This window comes from Miscanthus floridulus, chromosome 15 (assembly GCF_019320115.1).
Source record: "Miscanthus floridulus cultivar M001 chromosome 15, ASM1932011v1, whole genome shotgun sequence".
NCBI lineage: Eukaryota > Viridiplantae > Streptophyta > Magnoliopsida > Poales > Poaceae > Miscanthus > Miscanthus floridulus.
In genome coordinates, this window is record NC_089594.1 from 2,512,068 (window position 1) to 2,534,887 (window position 22,820).

Below are 22,820 nucleotides of genomic sequence, written 5' to 3' on the forward strand. Positions count from 1 at the left end.
AGAAATATGCAGTCACTCTACTGTAGCCAGGACAATTATTCTCCATCCAGCTATCCAGGCAACAGTAAAGGATGATAATTGAAGACATGAGATGGTTTCTTAATCACGAAGGCGCCTCAGACGATGACTTTGCCTCGAAGGAACTTCAGACGATAGAGCCTGAGTCCTGTGTGCGCATGGCTGGAGATAGTGAGAGAGTAGACCGGGTTAGCCTGGTTCTGAAGCGAGCTAGTGATGCATACGGTGAGTACCGAGTAGGACTGTCACAAGCATAGTCGTACGACCGGCTGAACTGTTGGTCTCGCCAGCCTGCAAAAGATCCTTAGAAATAATCATCCGCATACGCATATTCACTAAGCACTAGCTTAACTAATCGCGAAAGCGACATATCAATATTTATATTCGCTAATCACTCGCTCACTCATCCAGCGTCAATAAAATATTCACGCTCGAAAGCGACGTCACGCCATACTTGCAGAGGCCTCGTGCCTTGAATAGTAAAGTGGTTGAGCTGCTCTCGTGCACTGTTCATAATCCGAATTTGAATAGTGAATTTAAATTTGAATAGTGCTATAAATAGTAACTCGAGATCTCAGAATTTGAATCTCGAATCCGTTCGAGTTCTCAGTGAACATAGTACCCCCGACACAGGATATATATATATATATATATATATATATATATATATATATATATATATATATATATATATATATAGGGAGAGGCTATTCAGCAGCCAGCTACAAAATAAGTTATTCTGTAGCCACCTCTATTTACCATAATTTTATATACTAATTTACCATAATGTCAATACATATTTACGATAGTTGGGTTACTATAACACATGGGAATATTTACCATAACGTTATAGTAAACCACTTAGTAAGGAGTTACTGTAAATCTCGTAAATTAACATAGTAATTATCGTAACTCAAAGTGGCTACAGAATAAGTTATTCTGCAGCCAGCTATAGGATAGTAGTTCTATATATATATATATATATATATATATATATATATATATATATATATATATATATATATATATATATATATATATATATATATATATATATATATAATATAATATAATTCAGAATTACCATGCACCACCAGGGGTACGTACATAGATCCAACTCCAATTGCAAATATATTTTGCAATGCAGGTGCTCCACGATCATATCGGTCGTAGTCGTAGCTAGCTAGTCTAGTGCTAGTCCAAATCCAAGTCCAGCCAAATAAAACTCCAATCCAACAATCCAAATAAGACTCCAATCCGAACCTTATTACGTACGATCGATCATACTATATATATACTCCTACTATATTATTACATTGAATATGAAAATGGTACAGCTTCTCATCCCACGTGTCATTAAGATATCACAAATCATCAATTTCCACTGTCGAGAGAGTCATATCTGCATTATTCCAATGATCTAGGAGAGCTTCAAAAGAAAATAATGATGATTGCTAGCTAAGATATCCTCACTTGTATTTGTGATTTTCAGTGGAAAGGATAGTTTTAAACAGATGGTAAAGGTTGAAGCCATAAAAGCCGCATTCGATGTTTATAGAATTTTGTTGATCAGTGGCATACTCTCTTATTGTTGGATTGTGCCGAAAATTAACGCATTGGGGGACAGAGTAGATGCAGTGGAAGATAACATTAATAAAGTCATAAAGCAAGAGTTCGAGAGGATACATATTGAAGCGGAAAGGGGTAAAGCCAAAATTTCTGAAGCCTAAAGCATGCCAAGCTCAGGTATTTACTTTGCAAGCCCTCTTTCATCCTTCCTGTCTCTTAAGTTGTTGCACGCATATTAAGATCAAACTTCGTGATATTTTACGAATTATTAGCCTCACTAGGCGCAGCTGGTTTTATATACAGATGGTACTAGCGGATTTGTATTTGAAACTACCATACATTCAAGTGAACATGGTTTTGTGAATTTTCTTTTTGCGATCGTACATGTTGAAATGGGCAGTGTGTAATAGATTGAGAGAAACTACCAATGAACATAAATGAATGCATAATATATTACTACTATTTTACATCTTGCCACTTTGGGAAGGTAAATGCTGACTGCATCAGTATAATGTTTAGTTTGGTTAGAAGGAACGTGATTTCCTTAGTATGCATTAATAGAATATGACTTCAATAGCACAACTGCTTATATGTATTGATTATGAGCAGGAGCCAGGAGGACATGATAAGGATCGGAACCTGGTGAACACCAAGCTTCAGATGATTTAGATGAGGCCTAGATTAGTTCGTTACTAAGACCGCATAAAAAATAGTTGAGCAGATTTAATTGTACAATTTTGCCTTTTTTTCTTTCATATATATGGATTATTAAACAATGTCTGTCTTCTCAGTTAGGGAATTAATTGTAATTTGTAACTTCGTTCTGCTAGCTGATAATGATCTAATTAGTTTAGGGTGAAAGGTAATGTTAATTTTTACGTATTGGTGCATGTCTCCTAAAAATTCCCATCTTGGTTTTACTATACCTCCGTCCCAAGAAAAAGTTGCATAGCAAGTTTTGAAGTATTTGCTACGTGATGATGACAGTTTCTCTGGACGAACTTCTGTTGGCAATGTTCCAAATCTTCAGCCCATCGTGAGGATACAATTTGCCCATCGCGGGGATACAATTTGATTCTATTCTGAGTTTCTGACACTAGTGATCGATCACCTTGCTAGACTTGCAGGCTCACGTTCTCTGTGTGTTTAGTTGCCAGGCCAGTTGGCCTCTGCATGTGTTTCCTCCAGATAACGAAGTACTGAAAAGATTCATTCATGTAATTTGAAAATCATCTATATGTATCTTTGGGTTCCAGGGCCAATGAGCAAATTAAAGGACGTGGCTAGCGCCCGGACGTCCGGACGTCCACGTAGCCCGCCCTGTCCACCTTCGCCCCGCCCACGAGTGCGCTCCACCCCATCTCTGCGCCCGCCGGTCCTTCCCCTAATCCTCTCTCTCTCTCTCTCTCTCTCTCTCTCTCTCTCTCTCTCTCTCTCTCTCTCTGACTCTCCGCGTGAGCGACACACGGGAGGTGGGATGAGCGGCTAAGGATGAGCACGCCCCTAGCGTGCCCTGACCTTCAGCACCCTCGACCGCCGGCCCTAGCGCCCCTGTCCGTCGTCCCCCCCCCCCCCCCCTCCCCCGCGCACGCCTCATGCCCTGTCCGCTGGCCCTCGGCTCGCCCCCAACCAAACAACATAAAACACTTGCAACATGAATGTAACATAAGACTCAAAACAGATGAAATATTTGAAAACATGCTCTTGCAACATGTGTGTGAAACACATGAAACATCCAAAATAAAACACTTGCAATATGAAACCACTTGCTGCAACATAAGACTGAAACATTTGGAGCATACTGTTGCAACATATGCAATATCCAGATAAAAACGATTGCAACATACATCTGGAAATAGATGAAACATTTTGAACAAACTCTTGCAACATGTCTCTAAAACACTTGCAACATGTGCAACATGTGCAACATCCTTCGATCTACTTTTGCAACATCAAGACGAAACAATTACAATATACATCAGAAACGTCCGAAACACTTAAAACATACATATGCAACATAGAGGAGGGGAAGGCTGGGCCGATCCATTCCGGCCCTCGGGGTCAGAGCCGCCGGCGAGCCACGTTGCGCGAGCACCTCCGCACCGCCCGCGCTCGTGGGTGCCCTTCGCTCGGCCGGAGAAGACCTAAGACATCACGGCACATTCACCCCAGCACCCATGGCGTGGTCAGCGGCGTGTGCAACGGCAATGGGACACAGACGGATGGATGGTGAGAGAGTGAGCAGCACAGGTGTTTGGGACAGGCGCGCGGCCGGCAATGGGGCGCAGGGCGGTGGGGCATGGCGCGGCAACCAACTAGCGCGCGATGGGGGAAGGAGCGCGGACAATGAGCAGCCACGCTGCTTGGTGGCCAAGCGGATAAGCACGAAGGAGTTGGAGCCCAGGCGCATAAGCACGAGGGGGTAGGGATTTTGTTTTTTTGTTTAGGGCCTACGCCCGAGTTGGATCATTATCAATGAGACGATGAGCAAATCTCTTATCCTGTGTCTAATGATGAAAAAACATACGAGTTATAGAACCGACTAGGTTCCCATTGGGTGAGCAATTACAATTAGTCAGAACACTGCGAGTTTTTCAGGAGATGCTCACACAGGAGTGAAAACGTCAAATCAATTATAGGCTCCCTAGCCAATAGCCACCAGGCACAGATTCAGCATTTGCCATTTAGCTACATTCAGTTTCAAGGGTGCCACCAGGCACAGATTCAGCATTTGCCATTGAGCTACATTCAGTTTCAACAAGTAAACCAAATTCAGAAAACTGAAACGTGAAACCAGACAATTGCTTTAGGTTCAACCCTCCATCGCACATACAATACCCACTGAATCTCAGAAACAATCGCATGGAGAGAATCAATTCCTTATAAGAGTAGGTTACCAATCGATCAACCTCTTAACTGACACCTTGTTGATATGATCTAAGTATCAGCTTACACCTTTCAACGGTTGAGTAAAGATGGGACAGAATGTGGAAATACACTAGCAAAATTTCTGCAGATAGCATCTTCCTAATTTCCAACCCTCACTGGTACATGGCCACACGCAGACTACCAAACACTGTCTCAGTCAAGACAGTGCGCCCTTGTATACAGAAAACACAAACTTAAGAGGAATCATCAGCTCCTAGGTGCATCAAGCCTTCTTTGTAAACTTCAAACTCATCACACGACCAGCGGCACACAAGGTATAGACGGAATGTTGCCATCTGTATTCCAAGCAATCGCTGCAAGAAAGAGAAATCAAAGGGGGCTCAATGCAATGAAATAGAAAAGCATAGAATGGGGCAGGTTTTGGTTTCAATGCAAAATGGCCACATGCCTTCCGAAAGTTGCAATAGAGATGATACTGGACGACTGGAACACCTTATGCACAGCAGATTTCAGTAATGAGCGAATAGGGAATTGTCAATCGATATGTTTTGCAAATTGCAACAGACATAATTTAATGGGGTGGGAATGTAATTCTGGGCAAATTAAAATATGCTTCCTTTAGATTGATCAAAGTTACATAGCGAATTATGACATATGTTCTAAATCAAACATATGACAACCATCGCATAGTAATTCATACCAGAGTCTGTGCTGCTTCTGGTGAAAGGGGCTTTCCTTCCTCACAAACTACATGGTCTGCAACCAACTCTACAACACCTGCACCAACAATGGGGACTTTTTAATAACACTTTTCGTGGCAGATTTCAAGCATTTGTGTAACGCAGGGGAGACTACAAACCTTTGTTCAAGCGAACTGGAAGTCCTTGCTTCCGTAGAAAGGGCTCCATCTCATGTGTGAACTGTTCCAGAGGACCTTCCTTAAGCTCCACCTGAGGCATTGTAAATGTTATTAAAAAAAATGGTGTAAATTTGGTGAAAAACATTATACAAGAAACTAAAAATGGCATTAACATCAAGAATAATAACACCTGAAGCAGGCTAAGGAGCGATTGCAAATAAGTTTCATTGTCAAAGTACTGTTACCCTGGTGTGAGTGATACGATCAGTATATATTGGTAACACATTAACACCAAGAGCCTAAACTTGACATTGGTCATGAACCAAGGTTCCAAAAGACGCTAGGCGCTAGGCAGGCGCTAGGCCACTTCCTAGCGCCTAGGTGGATTAAACGTAGATTAAACGCGATTAAGCGTTTGTGCTTTTTTATTTGCTTTAATTTTAATTTTTTTTTTCTGGCAACACGTATGACTTAGATTAGATTCCCAACTTCAATCTCAGAAGACATTGTAACACGTTGCGATTCTGATTCCAATTCTTGCAAACTTGCAAAGTGGTGAATGGACTTGTAATTTTGATCCCCACACATCATGTTTCCCTTTTCCCTGGCTCTTCCGCATGCTTTTTTGCTGCCTGCCAGCCCGTGCAGTCACAGATAGCGCACCAAGCCAGCCATGCCACCCCTTTTTTTAGTGTTTCTGCACTGCTTAAACACTGCCTCACACCTACATGCACCGCCTAGATGTGTCCAGAGTTTTATTGGTCGCCCAGGCACTAAACGAGACGCTAGGGGTCCGTTTCAGGTTTAATCGAGAGTAAACATACGTTTAATTAGGTTTTTAAGAACCAGGTCATGAACATGGTCTTCCTGTCTATTTGAAGAAACCAGGGATATACATGAAAAGCAAAACTAGAATACCGTCTCTGTCGCAGTACTTCCTGTCCTTGCAAAATCATGCTCCTCAAATTCTCGAAACATCCTGCCAGTATGATATATAACCGTATCAATATTTATGTAGGCTAAAACAAGAAATGTAAGTAATGGTGATGGCATACGGATAGTACCTCTCAACATCATCCCTTGGAAGATTGGTAAAGAACAGACCAGAGTCACCTTGAAGGAACTAAACACAGCGAAGTTACTTTCATCAAAACCTCATATTAGTGGTCTGGAAATTGGCATACAGTGCCTACTGAATTGTGAAAAGGAAGAGCTCACCTTGGAAAGTTTGTGGAGGCCTGTTTTAGCTTCATCAGCAGGTGAACGCCCCAATGCTATCTGCATGACCTTCTTTCCAGCGAGAAATATCCTGGAACAGAAAATGCAGCAGCTATCAAACAAGTGGGAGCTAAGCCTTATTAGCAATTTAAAGGGTTCAGCTAGCATTGTGCCCTTGTAATAGGAGCGATGTGGTCTATTCCAGGGGTGCACTATTTATTTAGCATATAATATAACAAAGTTTGTTGATACGTGTAAGGTGTGGAGCAGTTGAATATTGCTTGGAAGGGTAAAATGGATGACCAAAGCAGAACCAAAATTAGGCCCCGTCCACTGCAGCATTCGGACAGACGGAACAACATTGCAGCAGACATGTGGGCGTCGCACCTGCTAGAGGATTTGAGCTGCTCCCTGAGGTCCTTGAGCTTCTGATTCCTCATGTTATCGTAGGTGAAAACATAGGCGCTGCTGTATTTGTCAATAGCATCTTTGATCTCGGCGACTACTTTGCCCTTGCGCTCTAAACCTGGCTTCTTCTTGGTCTTTGATAAGGTCACTGCATCCAGAGCAGAGAATCGGTGCGCATTAGCATAATTTACAGCAAGGCTGTTGTGCAAACTAAGAAGTGTTGTCGTTTGAAAGCTTGTAAGTATTTGCTCTGCTCTATCACTATTGATAGAGAAGTAGAAAGAAAGAAAAAAACACATGCAAAAGGGGAAAAATTACCAAACAAAATTTGTTGTGAATACCAATGCACAAAAAAAGACAAGTCCTTTCAGAAAGAACAAATTTGTACAGGCAACAGCAACCGGCGAGCCCACATGCGAGGAACGTACAAGGAACCGCTACAGTTTTACACGAACTAGCCAGATCAAGTAGCATAACACGGTGCATCCCCTCCATGGAACACAGCGCAGTGGTGTTGAGGAGAGGAGCTCAAGGGACGGAAGGGGGAGGAGGAGCTGAAAGGATGGGAGCTCACCTGGGCGGTTGCGCTTGGATTTCGGCATCGTCCGTCCACTCCTGAGCTGCGGAGAAGGCGAAAGCTACGGCGGAGACGGAAGCGGCGGCGGCTCCTCTCCTCTAGGGTTTTAGGACCTTGCGTTCTTGTCGTGAGAGCGAGAACGAGATGATGGCTCAAAGAGCGGCGGCTCCCTCCTCTTTGTCCTGCGTGAACTGGGCTTGGCCCATCAATCTTCAAAGCAACTCCAGTGCACTAGGCAAAAGCGTTACAGCCCAGCCTCCAGATCGGGCCGGAGATATCCATCATTCCTTCTCTTTTTCTGGTTAAGGGTGAAACCGACCCGCGCGGCGGGATGACCAAGTATATATAAAAAAAAATAGAGCGCGTGTTGCGGGTCAGCGCACGGGAGCGTGTGCGGCCACTTGCTCGGTATAGGGTGCATGCGCGGTGATCAAAGAGAGAGAATGACCGGTGCTGAGAGTTTATGAGAGGAACACGGGCCTGCATCTGCATGCACCATTTTGCTGCTCCCGTGACGGGTGACCGTGGGCTTCGAGCTTCGCACCAGCGCATGCGTTTCATGTGTATGTTTCATGCGTTTCATCCGGATCTTATATGTGTTTCATCTAGATATTGCATATGTTGTGCAATGGCTATACACATATGTTGGTGTATCTACCAAATGTTTCAGCTGTTTCATCTAGATCTTGCATGTTTTTCATTTGGATGTTGCATATGTTGCAGTGGCTATACGCGTATGTTGGAAGTGTATATTCCAAATGTTTCACCCGTTTTAGACGTATGTTGCCAGTGTTTTATCTTAATGTTGTATATGTTGCAGTGGCTATACACATATGTTGCAAGCGTATGTTTCAATTTGTTTCACCTTGTTCCAGTATGTCGTAGCAAGTGCTGCTCCCCACGCGCTCTGACTCGCGGGCACGCCCGCACTGCACGCACCCACCCAGCGTTGTCTATTTCTGTCAGGCGGGCTAGCTCCAACAGTCGGACGTAGCGCACGCAACGGGCGGTCAATGCCTAAATTGTCAAGCACTCCCTAGTCAAAGTGCATGCAGATCGTAGAGCGGGCCAGCACCCAACAGACGCAGAACTAGACGCCCTGCACCTTCAAGCGTGGCCCCCGCGGTGCATCATGCAGCCAGGTCAACATGGGTACGCAACTGGGCGGGCCCATGCACATGCTCTCCCGTATAGGCGCAGCAACATGCGCAGGATGCAACAACAGCCAGAGGAGGCGCGCGGCGCAGCAGCACACACACAGGTGCAGTAGCATGCCCGGACGTCCGGGCGCTAGAATCGCCGAAAAAAGTTAATTTCTTGTTCTCAACCAGGTTTGAAATGATCGTGTTTCTACTCGATAATGGCATCAAGGGAATAACAAACTAAATTATGTACCGCGCCGATTTTTGCTTGAAACCATCAGTGGCATCCCTGGAATAATTGATACTAAATTGTATTTGTATCTTACTTTCATTTCAGAACCAGCGACGGTCTTGGTAATCTGCACACTCCCTAAATAAAACAGTATGGAATGGCTGGTGGAAAAATCTCAGTTATTTTTTTTCCTACCGGGAGACCATTACTGGACTACCTTTTGCAAAGCCTCCTCATTTGTGCTTATAGATGGAGGATGAAGATCCTAATTAACTCCTATCTTGACTAAAAGTGATTTGGCCACTGTGCTGGGCAAAGGGCACTAAAAGTACACCGAAAGATAATAAATATGGAGTCAATTCCATATGAAATAAATTGGCCTTTTAACTTAGTTGGTTAGAGCGGCGTTCATGGGCCAAAAAATATTTAAAATTTTTATTCTTTTTCCTTTATTTTCCAGAAATATTTTTTTTTCTCAAATTCAATTCCTTTTTCAACTTGGCCAATCACATGTTTTCCTTTATTTTCCAGAAATATTTTTTTCTCAATTTCATTTCCTTTTTCAACTTGGCCAATCACATGACTCTCTTACTTACGAGAACTCTGACATTCTTTTTACTTTATTTTCCAGAAAGATTTTTTTCTAAATTTCAGTTTCTTTTTCAACTTGGCCAATCACATGACTTTCTTCCTTACGAGAACTCTGACAAATTCTTGGTGATTGAATGTGTTATTTTGTTTTCTTTTACTCACACTGTACATCACAGCAAACCACCAAGTATTCAAGTTTCTGAACGCATCACAAAATGCAATGCCAACTCTGCTGCAGTTTCCACCTACTTATGAGCTCCTGCTCTCTTTTCCTGAATATAAACTTATTCCCGTTTTTCCTCTTTCTTTATCTTTCTTAATAATTCTCAAGTTACAAGAATGTCTGCTTAGACGAAAAATGGTTACAAGACAAGATACACACACACACATCAGGATTGAAGAAGCACTCCTCTCTCTGCACTTTCTTCTCAACTCTGCTCCTGGACTGTGGCTACTTGTTTCAGCTGCTGCTGCTGCCTGCAAACACCATCCCAACGGTTGCTGCAATACTTCTCCTGTTTTCGCTGCTCATGCAGCACAGGTTCCTGGCTCCGATGGAATAGAAAACCAGGGCGCCAAATAGCACTGACGCAACAGGAACCGTCAGATTGTCGTCAAGACGTGTGCTGATCGGGAGTGACTCCACAACTGCTGCAACCAGGGATATGATACCAAAGGCAGAGACCATGGTCCAGCTCTTCTCAACAAACCCGAAAATGCTGAAGTAGCACATGAACCTGGTTTCATATACACACATATCATAGCAGTTTCAGGTTCAGGTTATGTATGCAGAGTCTTCAGGTTTCAGCAATAGTGTTGGATACAAAAAGGTAACAGATAGTCTGTTTACTTACAGCACTGATGCGATGAAACCTGCCAAGAACATGGCAATGCTTCCGGCATATGATTTTTCAGGGTTGTGAGGGAAGCTTCACACGCCCGAATCGTCTCCCAAATATGTCAGCAACACCTGAAAGAAACAGCGAGTTGGATTCAGGTTTCACCTGAAGGTCCAAAGAGCAAACTCTTCTGCTACTGCTACTAACACACACAGATTGTAATAGCAGCAACAGGCACAGCTCCTACCATCCCCCGCACACAGATTGCAGATCACGGCGATTGAGATCAGAGATGTCCTCCAGAAAACTATTGTTGTAAGAGTTATAGCACAAGCATAATACAACGGGCCCTTGAGTAGTTCTCTGGAGTCAAGAGGCAAAAGCTTGGAATAGTTAGTTCATCAGAGTTTTTCAGAGCTCTGCCTTGGCACGTTTTTTGCTAAGAGGAGAAAGAAACAAATGCAAGAAGCCCATCAGTAAACCTAGGCTTACCAAAAGCCAGCTACAAAGGTCAAGTATCCAGTATTACACAATGCAATTGGAGACATACGACAGCTACATGATCCTGATGAACACAGCTACAAGCGCAATAAAGTATATGCATAATAACAAAACCACGGCCTCCTCTGCAATGCGTTCAAGAAGCATGGCAGCAACAAATATATGATGACTACAAAATATACCTGTGGTCTCCATGCCTGGTCATGGAGTTAACCACGCCTTCATCTTTCACCAAACCAAGTCCAATCACTGTCACCTTTATGATGTTGACGATGATGATAAGTGGAGCAAGAAATGGAGCAAACACATCATCTGAACTGAAAACGAAATGAGCAAGGAATTATCTGCAGTAAGGTAGACTACCACCGGAAGAAGAGAAACTTTGTTGGTGACCTAATTTTTACTTTACCTGAACAAAGGCCACATCAGGAAGTACACTAATCCTACAGTTATGTGCACCAGTTTCCTGCAGAGTTTCTAGAATGCACACAAACAGACATACAGACACCAATCGATAAATTCATCTTGGAAGGGAAAGAAAAGTCAATAAGCTTCGAAAGTGGTAACTAATAAATTTTGACTAGTGATATGACTAGTGAAGCTGCAGTACTACTAGAGTTTGGTGGTTGACTTTTGAGGGTGGGGGTTCAGCCGTTCAGGGCAGCTTGGAACGAACTGAAACCACAACTTCAATCACTTCAACCACAAATTTTATAGGGAGCACAGAAACTGTTTTCGTTTAAGGACAGACAAAAGTGAATCTCCCAAAGAAAAAGGTCTGATTTAATCGGCTTAATTAGTAGTAGTAGTACTAAATTAGTAAGTGCGAGGAAGCAGCAAGGGAGTGAGGAAGGAAGCAGAGGGGGTGACCTGGTCCAGCAGCGCGCGGTTGGCGACCTCTTCCCAGAAGCGGAGCACGACAGCCGCGGCCACTCCGGTGAGCACGGCGGCGCCGGCGTCCCGGAGCAGCGGGCTGTCCGTCCACATGGTCCCGGCTGGCGAGGAGCTGGACTGGATGGATAATGGATATGGATCTGTTCCGGTTCCGGTCTCCCTTTCATGTTCTGCAGCTCAGCTGTCTCCCTTTCATGTTCTGTTTTACTCCACATGAAAAATATTTCTTTTGAAACAATCACATGAACTATGTTGGACCAAACTGTGTTATTATATTACTACTGCTAGTTCACTGCCTGCTCCCTGAGCTGGACTGAGCCAGCCAGCACTGTTGTGAAAATCATTCTCAATAACAACAAGAAGACTCAATTGGTGTCTCAGACCTGTACTCTTGACTACTCTTTGTAAGTAATCTCTTTCTCTGTTAATTAAATATAAAACATACAATTTGCTCTTGTCTTTGTTGCAGAAAAAATAGCAGCCAAATTTATGTTCTTTTAGGATTTCAATTTTCCCCCTAGCTATCTTCTCATGGATTTTCCCACCATGTGCCCATCATAAACGATTGATCCATAAAATATGACGTGATTTCCTCCCTGCGTGGTACTCCTGTGTCCAATCATTATATTAATATAGTACTATATTATATTACTTTATTTGACTGGGAAAAAAACATGCATCTGAAGTTCCTGCAGCATGGAGCCAATGTGGACTCAGGAAAAAGTTATTTGAGTCCATGTGAACATCAGAAATTGACACTTGAAAGCCTCTACAAAATAACCAAAACTTGAAACCTTAGTAAAACGGAGGGTTGAGGTCCATCTTTCGAAGCACTGCTAAAAGTACAAGTGTACAACAATTTAAGTATTAGGTCTCCTTTGGAAAACATGATTTCTTTCATATTTAGTGTGTTTTCATATGAAAATGAACTAATTCATGTGGAATTGGAATTTCCATATGATTCCTGGGTTAAAATCACTTGTACGTGTGCAAGTTCTACTCAAGTAGTTGTATACAAAGCATTGTCATATCGGATATATTGTTTAGCTTGGCTTCCTTTTCTTTCAAAGTTTTGGGCTAGGAGCCTTGGATGGAGGTGCATTGTTGGTAATATATTTTTATCTCTTTATTAATAAGAAAAGGTTTGATTTACAACACGGGCCAATATAGATTGTGCACCCACTGGCTTAAAAAGATTCAAATAACTCCGACCTATGGATTACAAGGTATACGTGATTTTAGGGGAACAAACTCTAAGCTTGTTCTCTTTATTTCATGGGCTTCTTCTCTTTTTGGACAAAGGCCCAATCGTCACTACTGGAAACAGGATCTTTGTCGAGTGCAAACTGCTTTGTCGAGTGTCAAAAATCGGACACTCGACAAAGACCTTCTTTACCGAGTGCCGCACTCGGCAAAGAGTTCTTTGCCGAGTGCCGGGCACTCGGCAAAAAAAGACTCTCGGCAAAGGACTTCTTTGCTGAGTGTCAGGCTCTCGGCAAAAGCACGACACTCGGCATAGGCAGCTCCGCGTACCGGTCAGATCTCTCATCTCTCCTCTTCATTATTTAATTTGGTCTTCTATGAACTATCATTAGATAATATATCTCCTTTTATATTGGGGAGTGGGGATCTTGTCTCTACTCTCTGTAGTATACCAGCCATCTTAATGTTTGGTGCTATCCACGGACCACGTTTGATATGGATAGTCGTGGAAACGTCGCTTTCCTAGTTTTCTACTATTTCTGCTCACCCCAGTCCACCTTGAACTGCCTACTTACTTGCCAGTTGCGCTGGCCTCTGGAGATAGCACCTTGCTCAAGGAGGCAGAGATAGAACTCAAAGTGGTGGAAACAAGAAAACAGGGCCCTTGTTCTATACTTGATACTTGATAATAGAGCTTTGCATTTAAATGCTCCTCGACAATGCTGGACAGATATTTATGTATTTGCTCTACCTTTCTACTAAACTGAAAGTGTCCTGATACCTTTTCAAGTTGTTCGACATAATTCACATTTTTAACCGTTTTTGTTTTGTTTAATTGGTAACTAATTTGGATGCGCTGTGAAATCCGTACACTGGTATGCGAAAGAGATGTTCTGTTTCTGATTCTTATCATTGTCCTGGATTCTGAATTGCCTAGGGGCTGGAGGCAAGTTCTGTGGAGGATTTGATATCAACGTTTTCACAAAGGTTCATCAGACTGGTAAGGGAAATGCCTTTCACTTGTACTGTTGTTAGCTCTATGCTAGGTTTTCTGCTTACGGGGAGCTGTTTGCCTGTTCCTTTGCTTACATGTGCAACATTGGTGGCATGCAGGGGATGTATCACTTATGCCGGACGTATCCGTTGAGCTTGTGTCAAACATGATGGAAGGTATAGTTTTTTTTGCGACATCACTTGTATGCAATTGTAACCTTTTGCATATGCTTTTGTTTCTACCAATATCACAATTCCTGGACCCACTGAATAGCGAAGCCACGTCTTGTTGCTTTAGAACAATATCATAATTCACATTTTTATATTTGACTGCTTAGTCTGATATCAAGCGATGAACAAATTCGGGGGAAAAAAGAGATCATAAATATGAATCTTTGCTTAAATCTTTAATGTGTGTATTTATTTCTACCATAGCCTTCATTTAATTCAAGAGAAGCCAATCAGTAGGCATCCAGTTACTTATTTTGTGAACTGTGGATGCAATGACCTGTCTGTAAACAAGTTCCATGTTTTTAGTGCCGGTTTAGTTCTCAAAATTTTGCAAAATTTTTCAAAATTCCCCGTCACATCGAATCTTTGGACGCATGCATGAAGTATTAAATATAAATATAAAATAAAACTAATTACACAGTTTAGACGAAATTCACGAGACGAATCTTTTAAGCCTAATTAGACTATGATTAGACACTAATTGTCAAATAACAACGAAAGTGCTACAGTACCATTTCCCAAAAAATTTCGCCAACTAAACAAGGCCTTAGTTAATTACTGTAATGATCTAGCATGTGATGTTTCAGTCTTCTGAATTGGACATCTGGTATGACTTTAACAGCAAAGTAAGTTCATTACGGCAAAGGAAGGGAAGGAACGTGGTTTGATTGATGCCCTTTGCTCTCCTGATGAATTGATAAAGACATCACGTTTTGGGCTCTGGAAATTGCTAATTGCCGTAAACCATGGATGAAATCTCTTGGCAGAACAGATAAGCTTGGATCACTATCTGAAGCTCGTGCTGTATTAAATGCAGCAAGACAGCAAGCAATGAAGATTGCACGAAACATGTATAGATGTTGGTGAAATGTTAGAATCTGTGAATATACAGTTGCCTTTTAATGGCTAATACTCTACATGTCAAATTGTAATCGTTTTTCTATAGGCACCGTGAGACTATTAATTGTGATAATTGTTTAAATGGGTTTGACCATTGATAATTGTACTAAGAGTGTTTTGTATGACAGCTATTAAACTGAAATATGCTGAGAAAAAAATTGTTTAAATGGGCAAAGAATTTTTTTTAAAAAAAATTCAAACTTTGCCGAGTGCCAGCCAGAGGGCACTCGGCAAAGAAATTTTTTTTAAAAAACAATTCAAACTTTGCCTCGGCAAAGAATTTTTTTAATAAAAATTCAAACTTTGCCGAGTGCCAGCCAGAGGGCACTCGGCAAAGAATTTTTTTTAAAAAAAAATCAAACTTGCCGAGTGCCGGTAAGAGAGCACTCGGCAAAGATTTTTTTTTAAAAAAAAAATCAAACTTTGCCGAGCGCCGGCCGGGGGCACTCGGCAAAGATTTTTTTTAAAAAAAAAATAAAAAATCTTTGTCGAGTGCCTACAGGGTTGGCACTTGGCAAAGCCACCGTCAACGGGGCCGGCGCCGTGACGGTCGCTTTTCTTTGCCGAGTGCCTGATAAAAGACACTCGGCAAAGAGGTCTTTGCCGATCAATTTTTTGCCGTGTGTTCTTTGCCGAGTGCCGCACTCGGCAAAGGCTTTGTCGAGTGCAATTTGGACTTTGCCAAGTGCCTCAGACACTCGGCAAAGAACCTGAATCCAGTAGTGCGTACATGAATAGATGTTACGAAAAAGTTTATTTGACATTCCCTAACATCCGTCAAAGTCCAATTTGCCTCTCTAATTTAAAAAAAAATTGGTTTTGTAACCTCCTTCAACTTCTGAAACCGTCTGAATTTGCTCCCTAGTTTGAGAGTGGTCTTAACTAATGCGGACTTGCTAGCGCCCGGACGTCCGTCCGGGCCGCTAGCGTTCGGACGCTGCCACGTAGAAGGAGCAAATGAGCGCATAGCATGTCGGGCTCACGAGGGAGAGCACCAGCAGTGTGCCCGCCCCATCTCTGACGTCGCCTACACCGCCTCGAATGTCATCCGCGCCGCCAGCCGCTTCACACACGCATCTCATGTGCCACATCCGATCTACTTTTGAATTATTCATATACAACAATTGCAACATACAAAAGAAGACAAATAAAACACTTGAAACAAACGTCTGAAACACTTGTAAAAAAGCCTGAAAAACATTTGAAAACCATTGCAAACATATACAACATCCAGATGAAACACTTGTAAACATACGTATGAAACACCTAAACACACTTGAAACATATGCTTATAACATGCATGTATATGCAACATTCAGATCTACTTTTGCAACATCTAGATAAAACGCTTGCAATATTCGTCTGGAACAGATTAAACATTTGGAACATACACTTGAAACTTACGTGTATAGCCATTACAACATGTACAGCATCCCGATCTACTTTTGCAACATCGATATACAACACTTGCAACATACCTCTGAAACATCTAAAACACTTGAAAACCATACTATCCGCAACATGCCGCTTTCAGCTGTAGCATTTGCTTGTTGCTTGGACGAATGGAGGCTCGTCGACCCAGAGCTCAACGCCGGTGCAGAGCTCGATGCCATGGAGTGGCGCGGAGGTCACCGGTGTGGACCTCGTCGGTGGCATCGAACCTCGACAGGGGCAAGGGTAGGCGGATGGAGCACGGTTGCGACGGGATGTGTGCCGGTCCGAGCGGGCACGCGGCGAGGTGCGCGCAGTTGGGACACGAGCGGGCTGCACGATGTGAGCTACCGAGGGCGCGCGGTACCGCGAGGGTGGGGTTCCGCCTCGCGCGAGGCCTCTCACGGAAGGCCTCGGCAAGGAGCCCAATCTCCGCCTCGTGCGAAGCCTCATTCTCCGTATCGCTCGAGGCTGGCTTGTCCACAGCCCGTCGCCCCCGCCTCGACCGGTCTTCCCGACAGCACGTCATGTCCCATTAATACGTCAACCACTTCCGCAATCTCAGCCGGACGACGGCTCGACACCGCGGAATGGCCGACGGGACATGAGGTCGTATCAGTGCCATACCGGCTGAGACAGGGCACGGCGGGGATTACCGGCCACTGTATTCTGACGCTGTGCCCATGATCAGCGCCCGCACTGCACTGTGCCCCGTGATCCCCGCCTCGAAAACAACATGACATGGGCAGCTTGGCCTGGGTCATCATCGCCTCCGAGCCTCGACACTCTGCACCGGGGTCTCGGCTATCTCGGGATTCGTGTCTGCCGAGACCCCCCACACCGGTGTGGCCTCGGCACCGACCGAGCCTCGGCCTCGCGCACAGTCAATCCACAGCGACCCGCACGCTGACCGCCGCACCCGCTCCGAGGCAGCCCTGGAGCTCCCATGACGCATAGGATCGGATGTGACCTGCACGCCGCCCCAGTGCTCCAAGGACGGACCACTCCGACGACTACGCCGCCACAGGAACAGGCTATAGGGCTCGGACACGCCGCCTCTGTTTGCACGACGCCATATAGTTAGCTCATGTACTGCCCTGGTCCTCCCTTCAAACTATAAAAGGAAAGGGCTTGGGCTATTTCAGGGGGAGGAGATAGGTTCCCATGTAGAACAACATTCTGTAACACGTGCACTACCTTACCGCTTGAGAGCAACGTCTCAAGTAGCCCGCATCACTCCCCGCCGAGACCTGGGACTGGCTCCCTCTCTCACCTAGCTTGTAACCCCCTACTACGAGCACTTCGGCGCAAGGAATATAAGATCGATCTCTCAGACTGGACGTAGGGCACGAATTGCCTGAACCAGTATAAGCCCTGTGTGCGCAGCGCGCTGAGCAAGCAGGCTATGCGGGCGGGGTTGGCGCGAGCGAGATGCAAAGCGAGCGGGCGACTTATACAGGTCTATCCGGACGGACGGTCGACCTATAAGCAGCATTACCATAACTAATGTGGTGCCATGTCAACCAAATTAGACTAGATTGATAGTTGAAAGGGGTCAATTGAACTTTATCAAAAACAATCATACAAATATTTTTATAAAAAAATATCCAAATATTTTCTGGAAAATATGTGTAATTCATAATCTTAAAGTCTGATCTAATCTTAGAAAACTCATAGTAAATTTAACTTAGCTTTGAAAAATACACATTTTTTCCTAAAATCATGCTCTATATTATGTTGTGAGAGAATAAACTGGTGGTCAAAACCTCTAAAAACTTCTTCCAGTCCTAATACACCTAGCAAACATGAGTGGAGACTTCTTCAAGTCCTAATACACCTAGCAAACATGAGCGGAGGTAGTATAGAAAACTAGAGACATGAACGGACAAAGTTTAGTAACTCTAACTTGTTGAAATTAAAGGAGATAACTACAAGCTATGTCTCATTTTCTCTTATGTAGTAATCCTTCATTTTGCAAAGCTTTCTCTTAGGTAACCATTAGGCATTTCGTTGAACTTGAAGCATCATTACTCTCATATAATTTCTCCTTGTAGATCCCTGGAGAAGTTGCACATTTAAAGAGAGAAAGGAGGGGAAGGGGCAAAAACAAGAAAGGATAGAATGAATTGAACCAAACACACCACAAGGTCAACTAATTAACGATGAAGATAACTTCACCTGGACATATGCAATACCAAGAACACCTTATTATAAAACGAGTCATACAATATATCTCAAGTCCATTGTTACAACACATGACTATCATGCTTAATAAAGTTGGGGAAGCTGAAATATCCTTTTTATATATGTCCTTCTAATCACAAAAAAATGAAATATCATCTCTTCTATATATGTCCACTGTTACAAATGATGATCATATCCAAATAATTCTTAAGTGTATAAGAAATCTTGATAGCACTACTGTTTTTAAATAAACAGTAATGCTACATGTACTTATCAAACATGCACACTAGCTACTAGTTAACTACATTCGATATAAATGGTAATTTGGCCAGCTTGGTTAAAAGACAACACCAACAAAAATTCAGACATAGCCACTTAGAAACATATCCAAACTCAAAAGATCATATATGCATGTATATAGAATGAATAGCTCTACTTATGCAGATATTCATACTCGTATGTGTGTTCCTCTACATAAATGGACAAGTACCACAAGATATCACCACACTGCACTAGCTAGCTAGATCATATGGTGAGATCAAGAGTACTTGTCCTTGTTGGATGCGCTTTCCCTTTTTCCATATTGAGACCTAGGACTTTATGATGATGACCACCACTACTGGTCCTCACACAAGGAGGAGATGGGAACAAAGAAAGAGATAGCCGAGTATCATCAGTAGCACTCTCGACTTCTTGATCCCCGGCATTCTCCTTTTGTTGATGTCTTCCCCAGGTACAACCTGGTATCTTTATTCTCTTGTCCCGGCGTGGGCCAATATCCAATGCGAGTTCGAGATCAAGAGGATCATGGTGGATATTATCCTCATTGCGCGGCAGTCGTCGTTGATGATGATTCATGAGTTGATCATTTTGATATGACAAACACCTTTGAAGAGTAGACGCTGGAGTGCTGCTAGTAGCTCTAGCAATATACTGAGCACGAGTTCTAAGGAATGCGTCGGCTTCTGCTGTTGATGAGTAGTAGGGTTTTGATCCAAGAAGATGTTGACTGTGAAGCAAATATGATGGATCATGGAAATTGTTCCAATGATGGGGCCATGAACCAAACCTAGTCCACATAAACCAATTAATGACATTATTAATTAGTTCGAGAACCATGTGCTGCCTGCTTATTGTTTTTTTTTTTTGAGGGAACTGCCTGCTTATTGTTGACATAAGAAAAAGGTGTAGAAATTTAATGGACGGATTTTATTTGCAAGTGTTCCATGCATGATCAGCCATGGATCCATCCAACTACCTTGCTGACAATATGGTACTAGCACCAGTCTGGCCGTGATGCAAGGAGAGATGCCCGAGGTTGTACGCTGATCCCCCATCCTGCAACTGATGAAGATCTCTCCATGAACCAGTAGTACCTATCACTGTAAAGGAGTAGTATAACTTACCATGTCAAGGGGTAGTTGTATATATACATGATGGATAACCGAGTCTACGAACTGAAACAACGTGATGTTGCTCAAGAATTAGTCTTACCCTGGCCCGAGTCGTCGATCTTCTTGCTCCTATACATCTGAAAATCATCAAAAGAAAATATGGAACATGGTGAAATTAACCAGCAAGAAATTAAATTTAACCAAATTAGGGATATAAGAAGGTTGTATGAAGAGATCTGCATAGATATACTTGGAGATGGCTCTTGACATGGCCTATGCTAAGCCCTTTAACGTTCATCAGTTGAAGAACGAGCTTTGGAGTTGCACCTACATACACACAAGTGACACAACACAAGCATCCATGAAATGAACTGAAATCACCTGACAGACAGACAGACAGAGAAAGAGAGAGACATTGATTTACTGAAACTAGCTAATATATAATCAGGAGATGGACAGGTGGTTGCTTACGGTCTTGGCCGCCGAGCCTGTCGACGGCGCGGAGGAAGCAGAGGTGGAGCTCCGGCGTCCAGCGGAGGCGGGGGTTCTTGGACCGCACGTAGGGCCGCACCGAGGACGGCGAGGCGCCAGCGGCCTTCCTGCCGCTGTCCCCGCCGGCTTCATCCAGCTCCACCGTGCTGCTATTGCTTGAGCTCCCGTCGTGCCCGCGAGGCACATCGTCGGCGCCACCAGCATCATCACCCTCCCCGTCGCCCCCGGCCTCGCCGACGGACGGCAGATGCTGATCTGCAGAGGTCTCATCGAAGCCTTTGCTACTATATATATCTCCCTCCATGCACGACCGGCCGGTGGATCACCAGCGCCGCCGGCCGGCGACCAACTCTATCAACAAGCAAGGGAGCAGTAGTAGTAGTAGATGTTGATGAGCGATGAGCTGAGCAGGTCCAACTCCCTCTTGTGAGTTGTGGCATGCATCTCTTTGCTGCTAGCTATAGCATCATAGCGGTCGTCACCGATCGATCTAACTCTCAGAAGAAGTGATAGCAAGAGAAGACCAAAACAAAGGTGAGGTCATCATGGAACGAGAATCATTCTTTCTATCTAACTAGATATATGTGTGTGTCTGCATATAGGCGTTGTCTGAGATGACAAGAGTGATCTCATATATATATGCACCCCCATATATATTTATAAATATACATAATATATGGCTTAATTTGTGAGAAAGGAAGAGCATCATCAAGGCAAAAGGTTGGGAAAAGGTGAAACCACAATCAATCCCAACTGACGACCTTATTATATAGAAAATATAGTACTGTGTGGAGTGTGGACTAATAAGCAGTTACAACCCTAAAGTCTTTGGCTTCTGTTGGAGTTTGGTCATACCAGTGACTAATGTTTTTGTTTGTTTGTATCAGTAATCAGCTTATTATGTATCCATAAGGTGGTAACGAGTGGCGGTATTTCGGGTCGAATTTATCCGCGGGTTTCGTGGTCTGTGGGTTCGGTCGTTCGGGGATGATTCTCACCAGGTTTTGGGTTCGGGGCCCCGAACAAACCAATCGGTTCGGTTTTGGGTTGTTTTCCACAAGTGGATATGCAATGGATATCGAAATAAACCATTTGAGAATTAAAAATAGTTTTATAATATGTAATAATAGCTTGTATACTTTATTATTAAATTTATTTACGTTGACTCATAAAAAATAATTATTATTTGTTGCCCTTGTTTATACATGTGAAAGTGTATATATATCATGCATATGTTTATAGGAAAGTCTTTGTTTTCTTACTATGTTGTCATACAAAGCGGGTTTGGGTATCCGCGGGTTTGGTTTTGGGTGACGGAATTATCACCCAAAATCTGTGTTCGAGTTGCGGTTGTGGGTTTTGGTTCAGTTTCAGGTGCACAGAGACTCCACCCGATCCGAATCCGCCCCGTTGCCATCCCTAGTGGTACGGCACGTAGGAGCTGTGTAGACGACTGACTAGAGGTACGGTGGAAAGAGAATTGTAGAACGATGAAATAGAAGACCCTGTTAGAATCCATCCAGTGTGAGACAAGAGAGGATATATAATTTATATATTCATGCACATCAGCACATGACATGCTTCTCCGATCCTGATGAGTCGCCGCTTGCGCTTGGTTGTATGATAGGTAGGTGTTTCAGCTGTCTCGTTAGATACTAGCTGGTAGGACTTTGACTAGCTGCATATACTGCGTCTGTATATAGCAGGCACAACAAGTATAGTGCATATATGCATTGTATGCATGTATTATTATTATTATGTACGTATAGCCTCTCCATGCATGCACGCCCTTTGTTGTTCCAAGTAACAGATCAGATCGTGTTGATAATCTCTGCATATATGTGATTTATTGCATGCATGCTCGTGTAGTAGTACGTCACTTTGTACCTTGGTGGCAGGAGACACCAGCATTCGAACAAACAAAAGAAACAAATAAAGCAACCAACCAGTACAATTAGGTAGAACGGCTCAATAAGTACTCCTTCCCTCCGTTGTTAAATATGATAATATATGATTTCTAGGATATAAACTAATCAGTATTATATTTCTAACACTAATATAATTAATTTGTCCTAAATGTTATTCCCTCTATTTCAAATTATAAGTCATTTTGATTTTTTAGACATCTATTTTACTATATGTATCTAGATATAAATGGATGTACCGAGGGGAAGGGAGGGGAGAGAGGGCTGGCGGCGGGGCTAGGGTCACCGCCTGAGTCGCTTGTGCGGGGGCGAGAGAGTCCGTCTCTATCC

At 43.3% G+C, this 22,820-nt stretch overlaps 2 protein-coding genes, 1 long non-coding RNA gene and 1 pseudogene across 4 annotated transcripts; 1 reads left to right on the forward strand and 3 right to left on the reverse strand.

Moving 5' to 3' along the window:
- Nucleotides 1–4,406: 4,406 nt before the first annotated feature.
- On the reverse strand, nucleotides 4,407–7,689 carry LOC136508751 (uncharacterized). 2 transcript variants are annotated; one of them, XM_066503530.1, is made up of 9 exons: nucleotides 7,536–7,689; nucleotides 6,941–7,109; nucleotides 6,554–6,644; nucleotides 6,400–6,458; nucleotides 6,254–6,314; nucleotides 5,336–5,426; nucleotides 5,177–5,253; nucleotides 4,925–4,968; nucleotides 4,407–4,829 (listed from the first exon to the last, which is right to left on the reverse strand). In XM_066503530.1, the coding sequence occupies exons 1-9, from the start codon at nucleotides 7,561–7,563 to the stop codon at nucleotides 4,739–4,741; spliced, it is 711 nt and encodes a 236-aa protein (XP_066359627.1). In that variant the 5' UTR covers nucleotides 7,564–7,689; the 3' UTR covers nucleotides 4,407–4,738. The 2 variants fall into 2 exon arrangements, with proteins under 2 accessions (XP_066359627.1, XP_066359628.1); XM_066503531.1 differs by lacking the exon at nucleotides 4,925–4,968 and having other exon boundaries at nucleotides 4,409–4,829.
- Nucleotides 7,690–9,736: 2,047 nt separating this feature from the next.
- Nucleotides 9,737–12,155, reverse strand: LOC136508967 (probable phytol kinase 2, chloroplastic; annotated as a pseudogene).
- A 1,398-nt stretch (nucleotides 12,156–13,553) lies between these two features.
- LOC136506559 (uncharacterized) lies at nucleotides 13,554–15,217 on the forward strand. The gene is made up of 3 exons (XR_010771662.1): nucleotides 13,554–13,940; nucleotides 14,054–14,110; nucleotides 14,787–15,217. It is a non-coding gene; the product is annotated as an uncharacterized lncRNA (long non-coding RNA).
- A 3,627-nt stretch (nucleotides 15,218–18,844) lies between these two features.
- LOC136509351 (uncharacterized) lies at nucleotides 18,845–21,283 on the reverse strand. The gene is made up of 5 exons (XM_066504172.1): nucleotides 20,545–21,283; nucleotides 20,324–20,400; nucleotides 20,174–20,210; nucleotides 19,938–20,061; nucleotides 18,845–19,748 (listed from the first exon to the last, which is right to left on the reverse strand). The coding sequence occupies exons 1-5, from the start codon at nucleotides 20,867–20,869 to the stop codon at nucleotides 19,205–19,207; spliced, it is 1,107 nt and encodes a 368-aa protein (XP_066360269.1). The 5' UTR covers nucleotides 20,870–21,283; the 3' UTR covers nucleotides 18,845–19,204.
- Between the last annotated feature and the right edge of the window lie 1,537 nt (nucleotides 21,284–22,820).

Excerpts from the sequence above, each read along its gene's own strand:
- LOC136508751 (XM_066503530.1), bottom strand. The coding sequence starts at position 7,563 with ATGCCGAAATCCAAGCGCAACCGCCCAG. Across the intron at positions 6,645-6,940 it reads CAGCTCAAATCCTCTAGCAG|GATATTTCTCGCTGGAAAGA; the intron begins GTGCGACGCCCA and ends TTTCTGTTCCAG. Across the intron at positions 4,830-4,924 it reads TCTATTGCAACTTTCGGAAG|CGATTGCTTGGAATACAGAT; the intron begins GCATGTGGCCAT and ends TCTTTCTTGCAG.
- LOC136509351 (XM_066504172.1), bottom strand. The coding sequence starts at position 20,869 with ATGGAGGGAGATATATATAGTAGCAAAGGCTTCGATGAGACCTCTGCA. Across the intron at positions 20,211-20,323 it reads ATGTCAAGAGCCATCTCCAA|ATGTATAGGAGCAAGAAGAT; the intron begins GTATATCTATGC and ends GATGATTTTCAG. Across the intron at positions 19,749-19,937 it reads AGTACCATATTGTCAGCAAG|GTTTGGTTCATGGCCCCATC; the intron begins GTAGTTGGATGG and ends TATGTGGACTAG.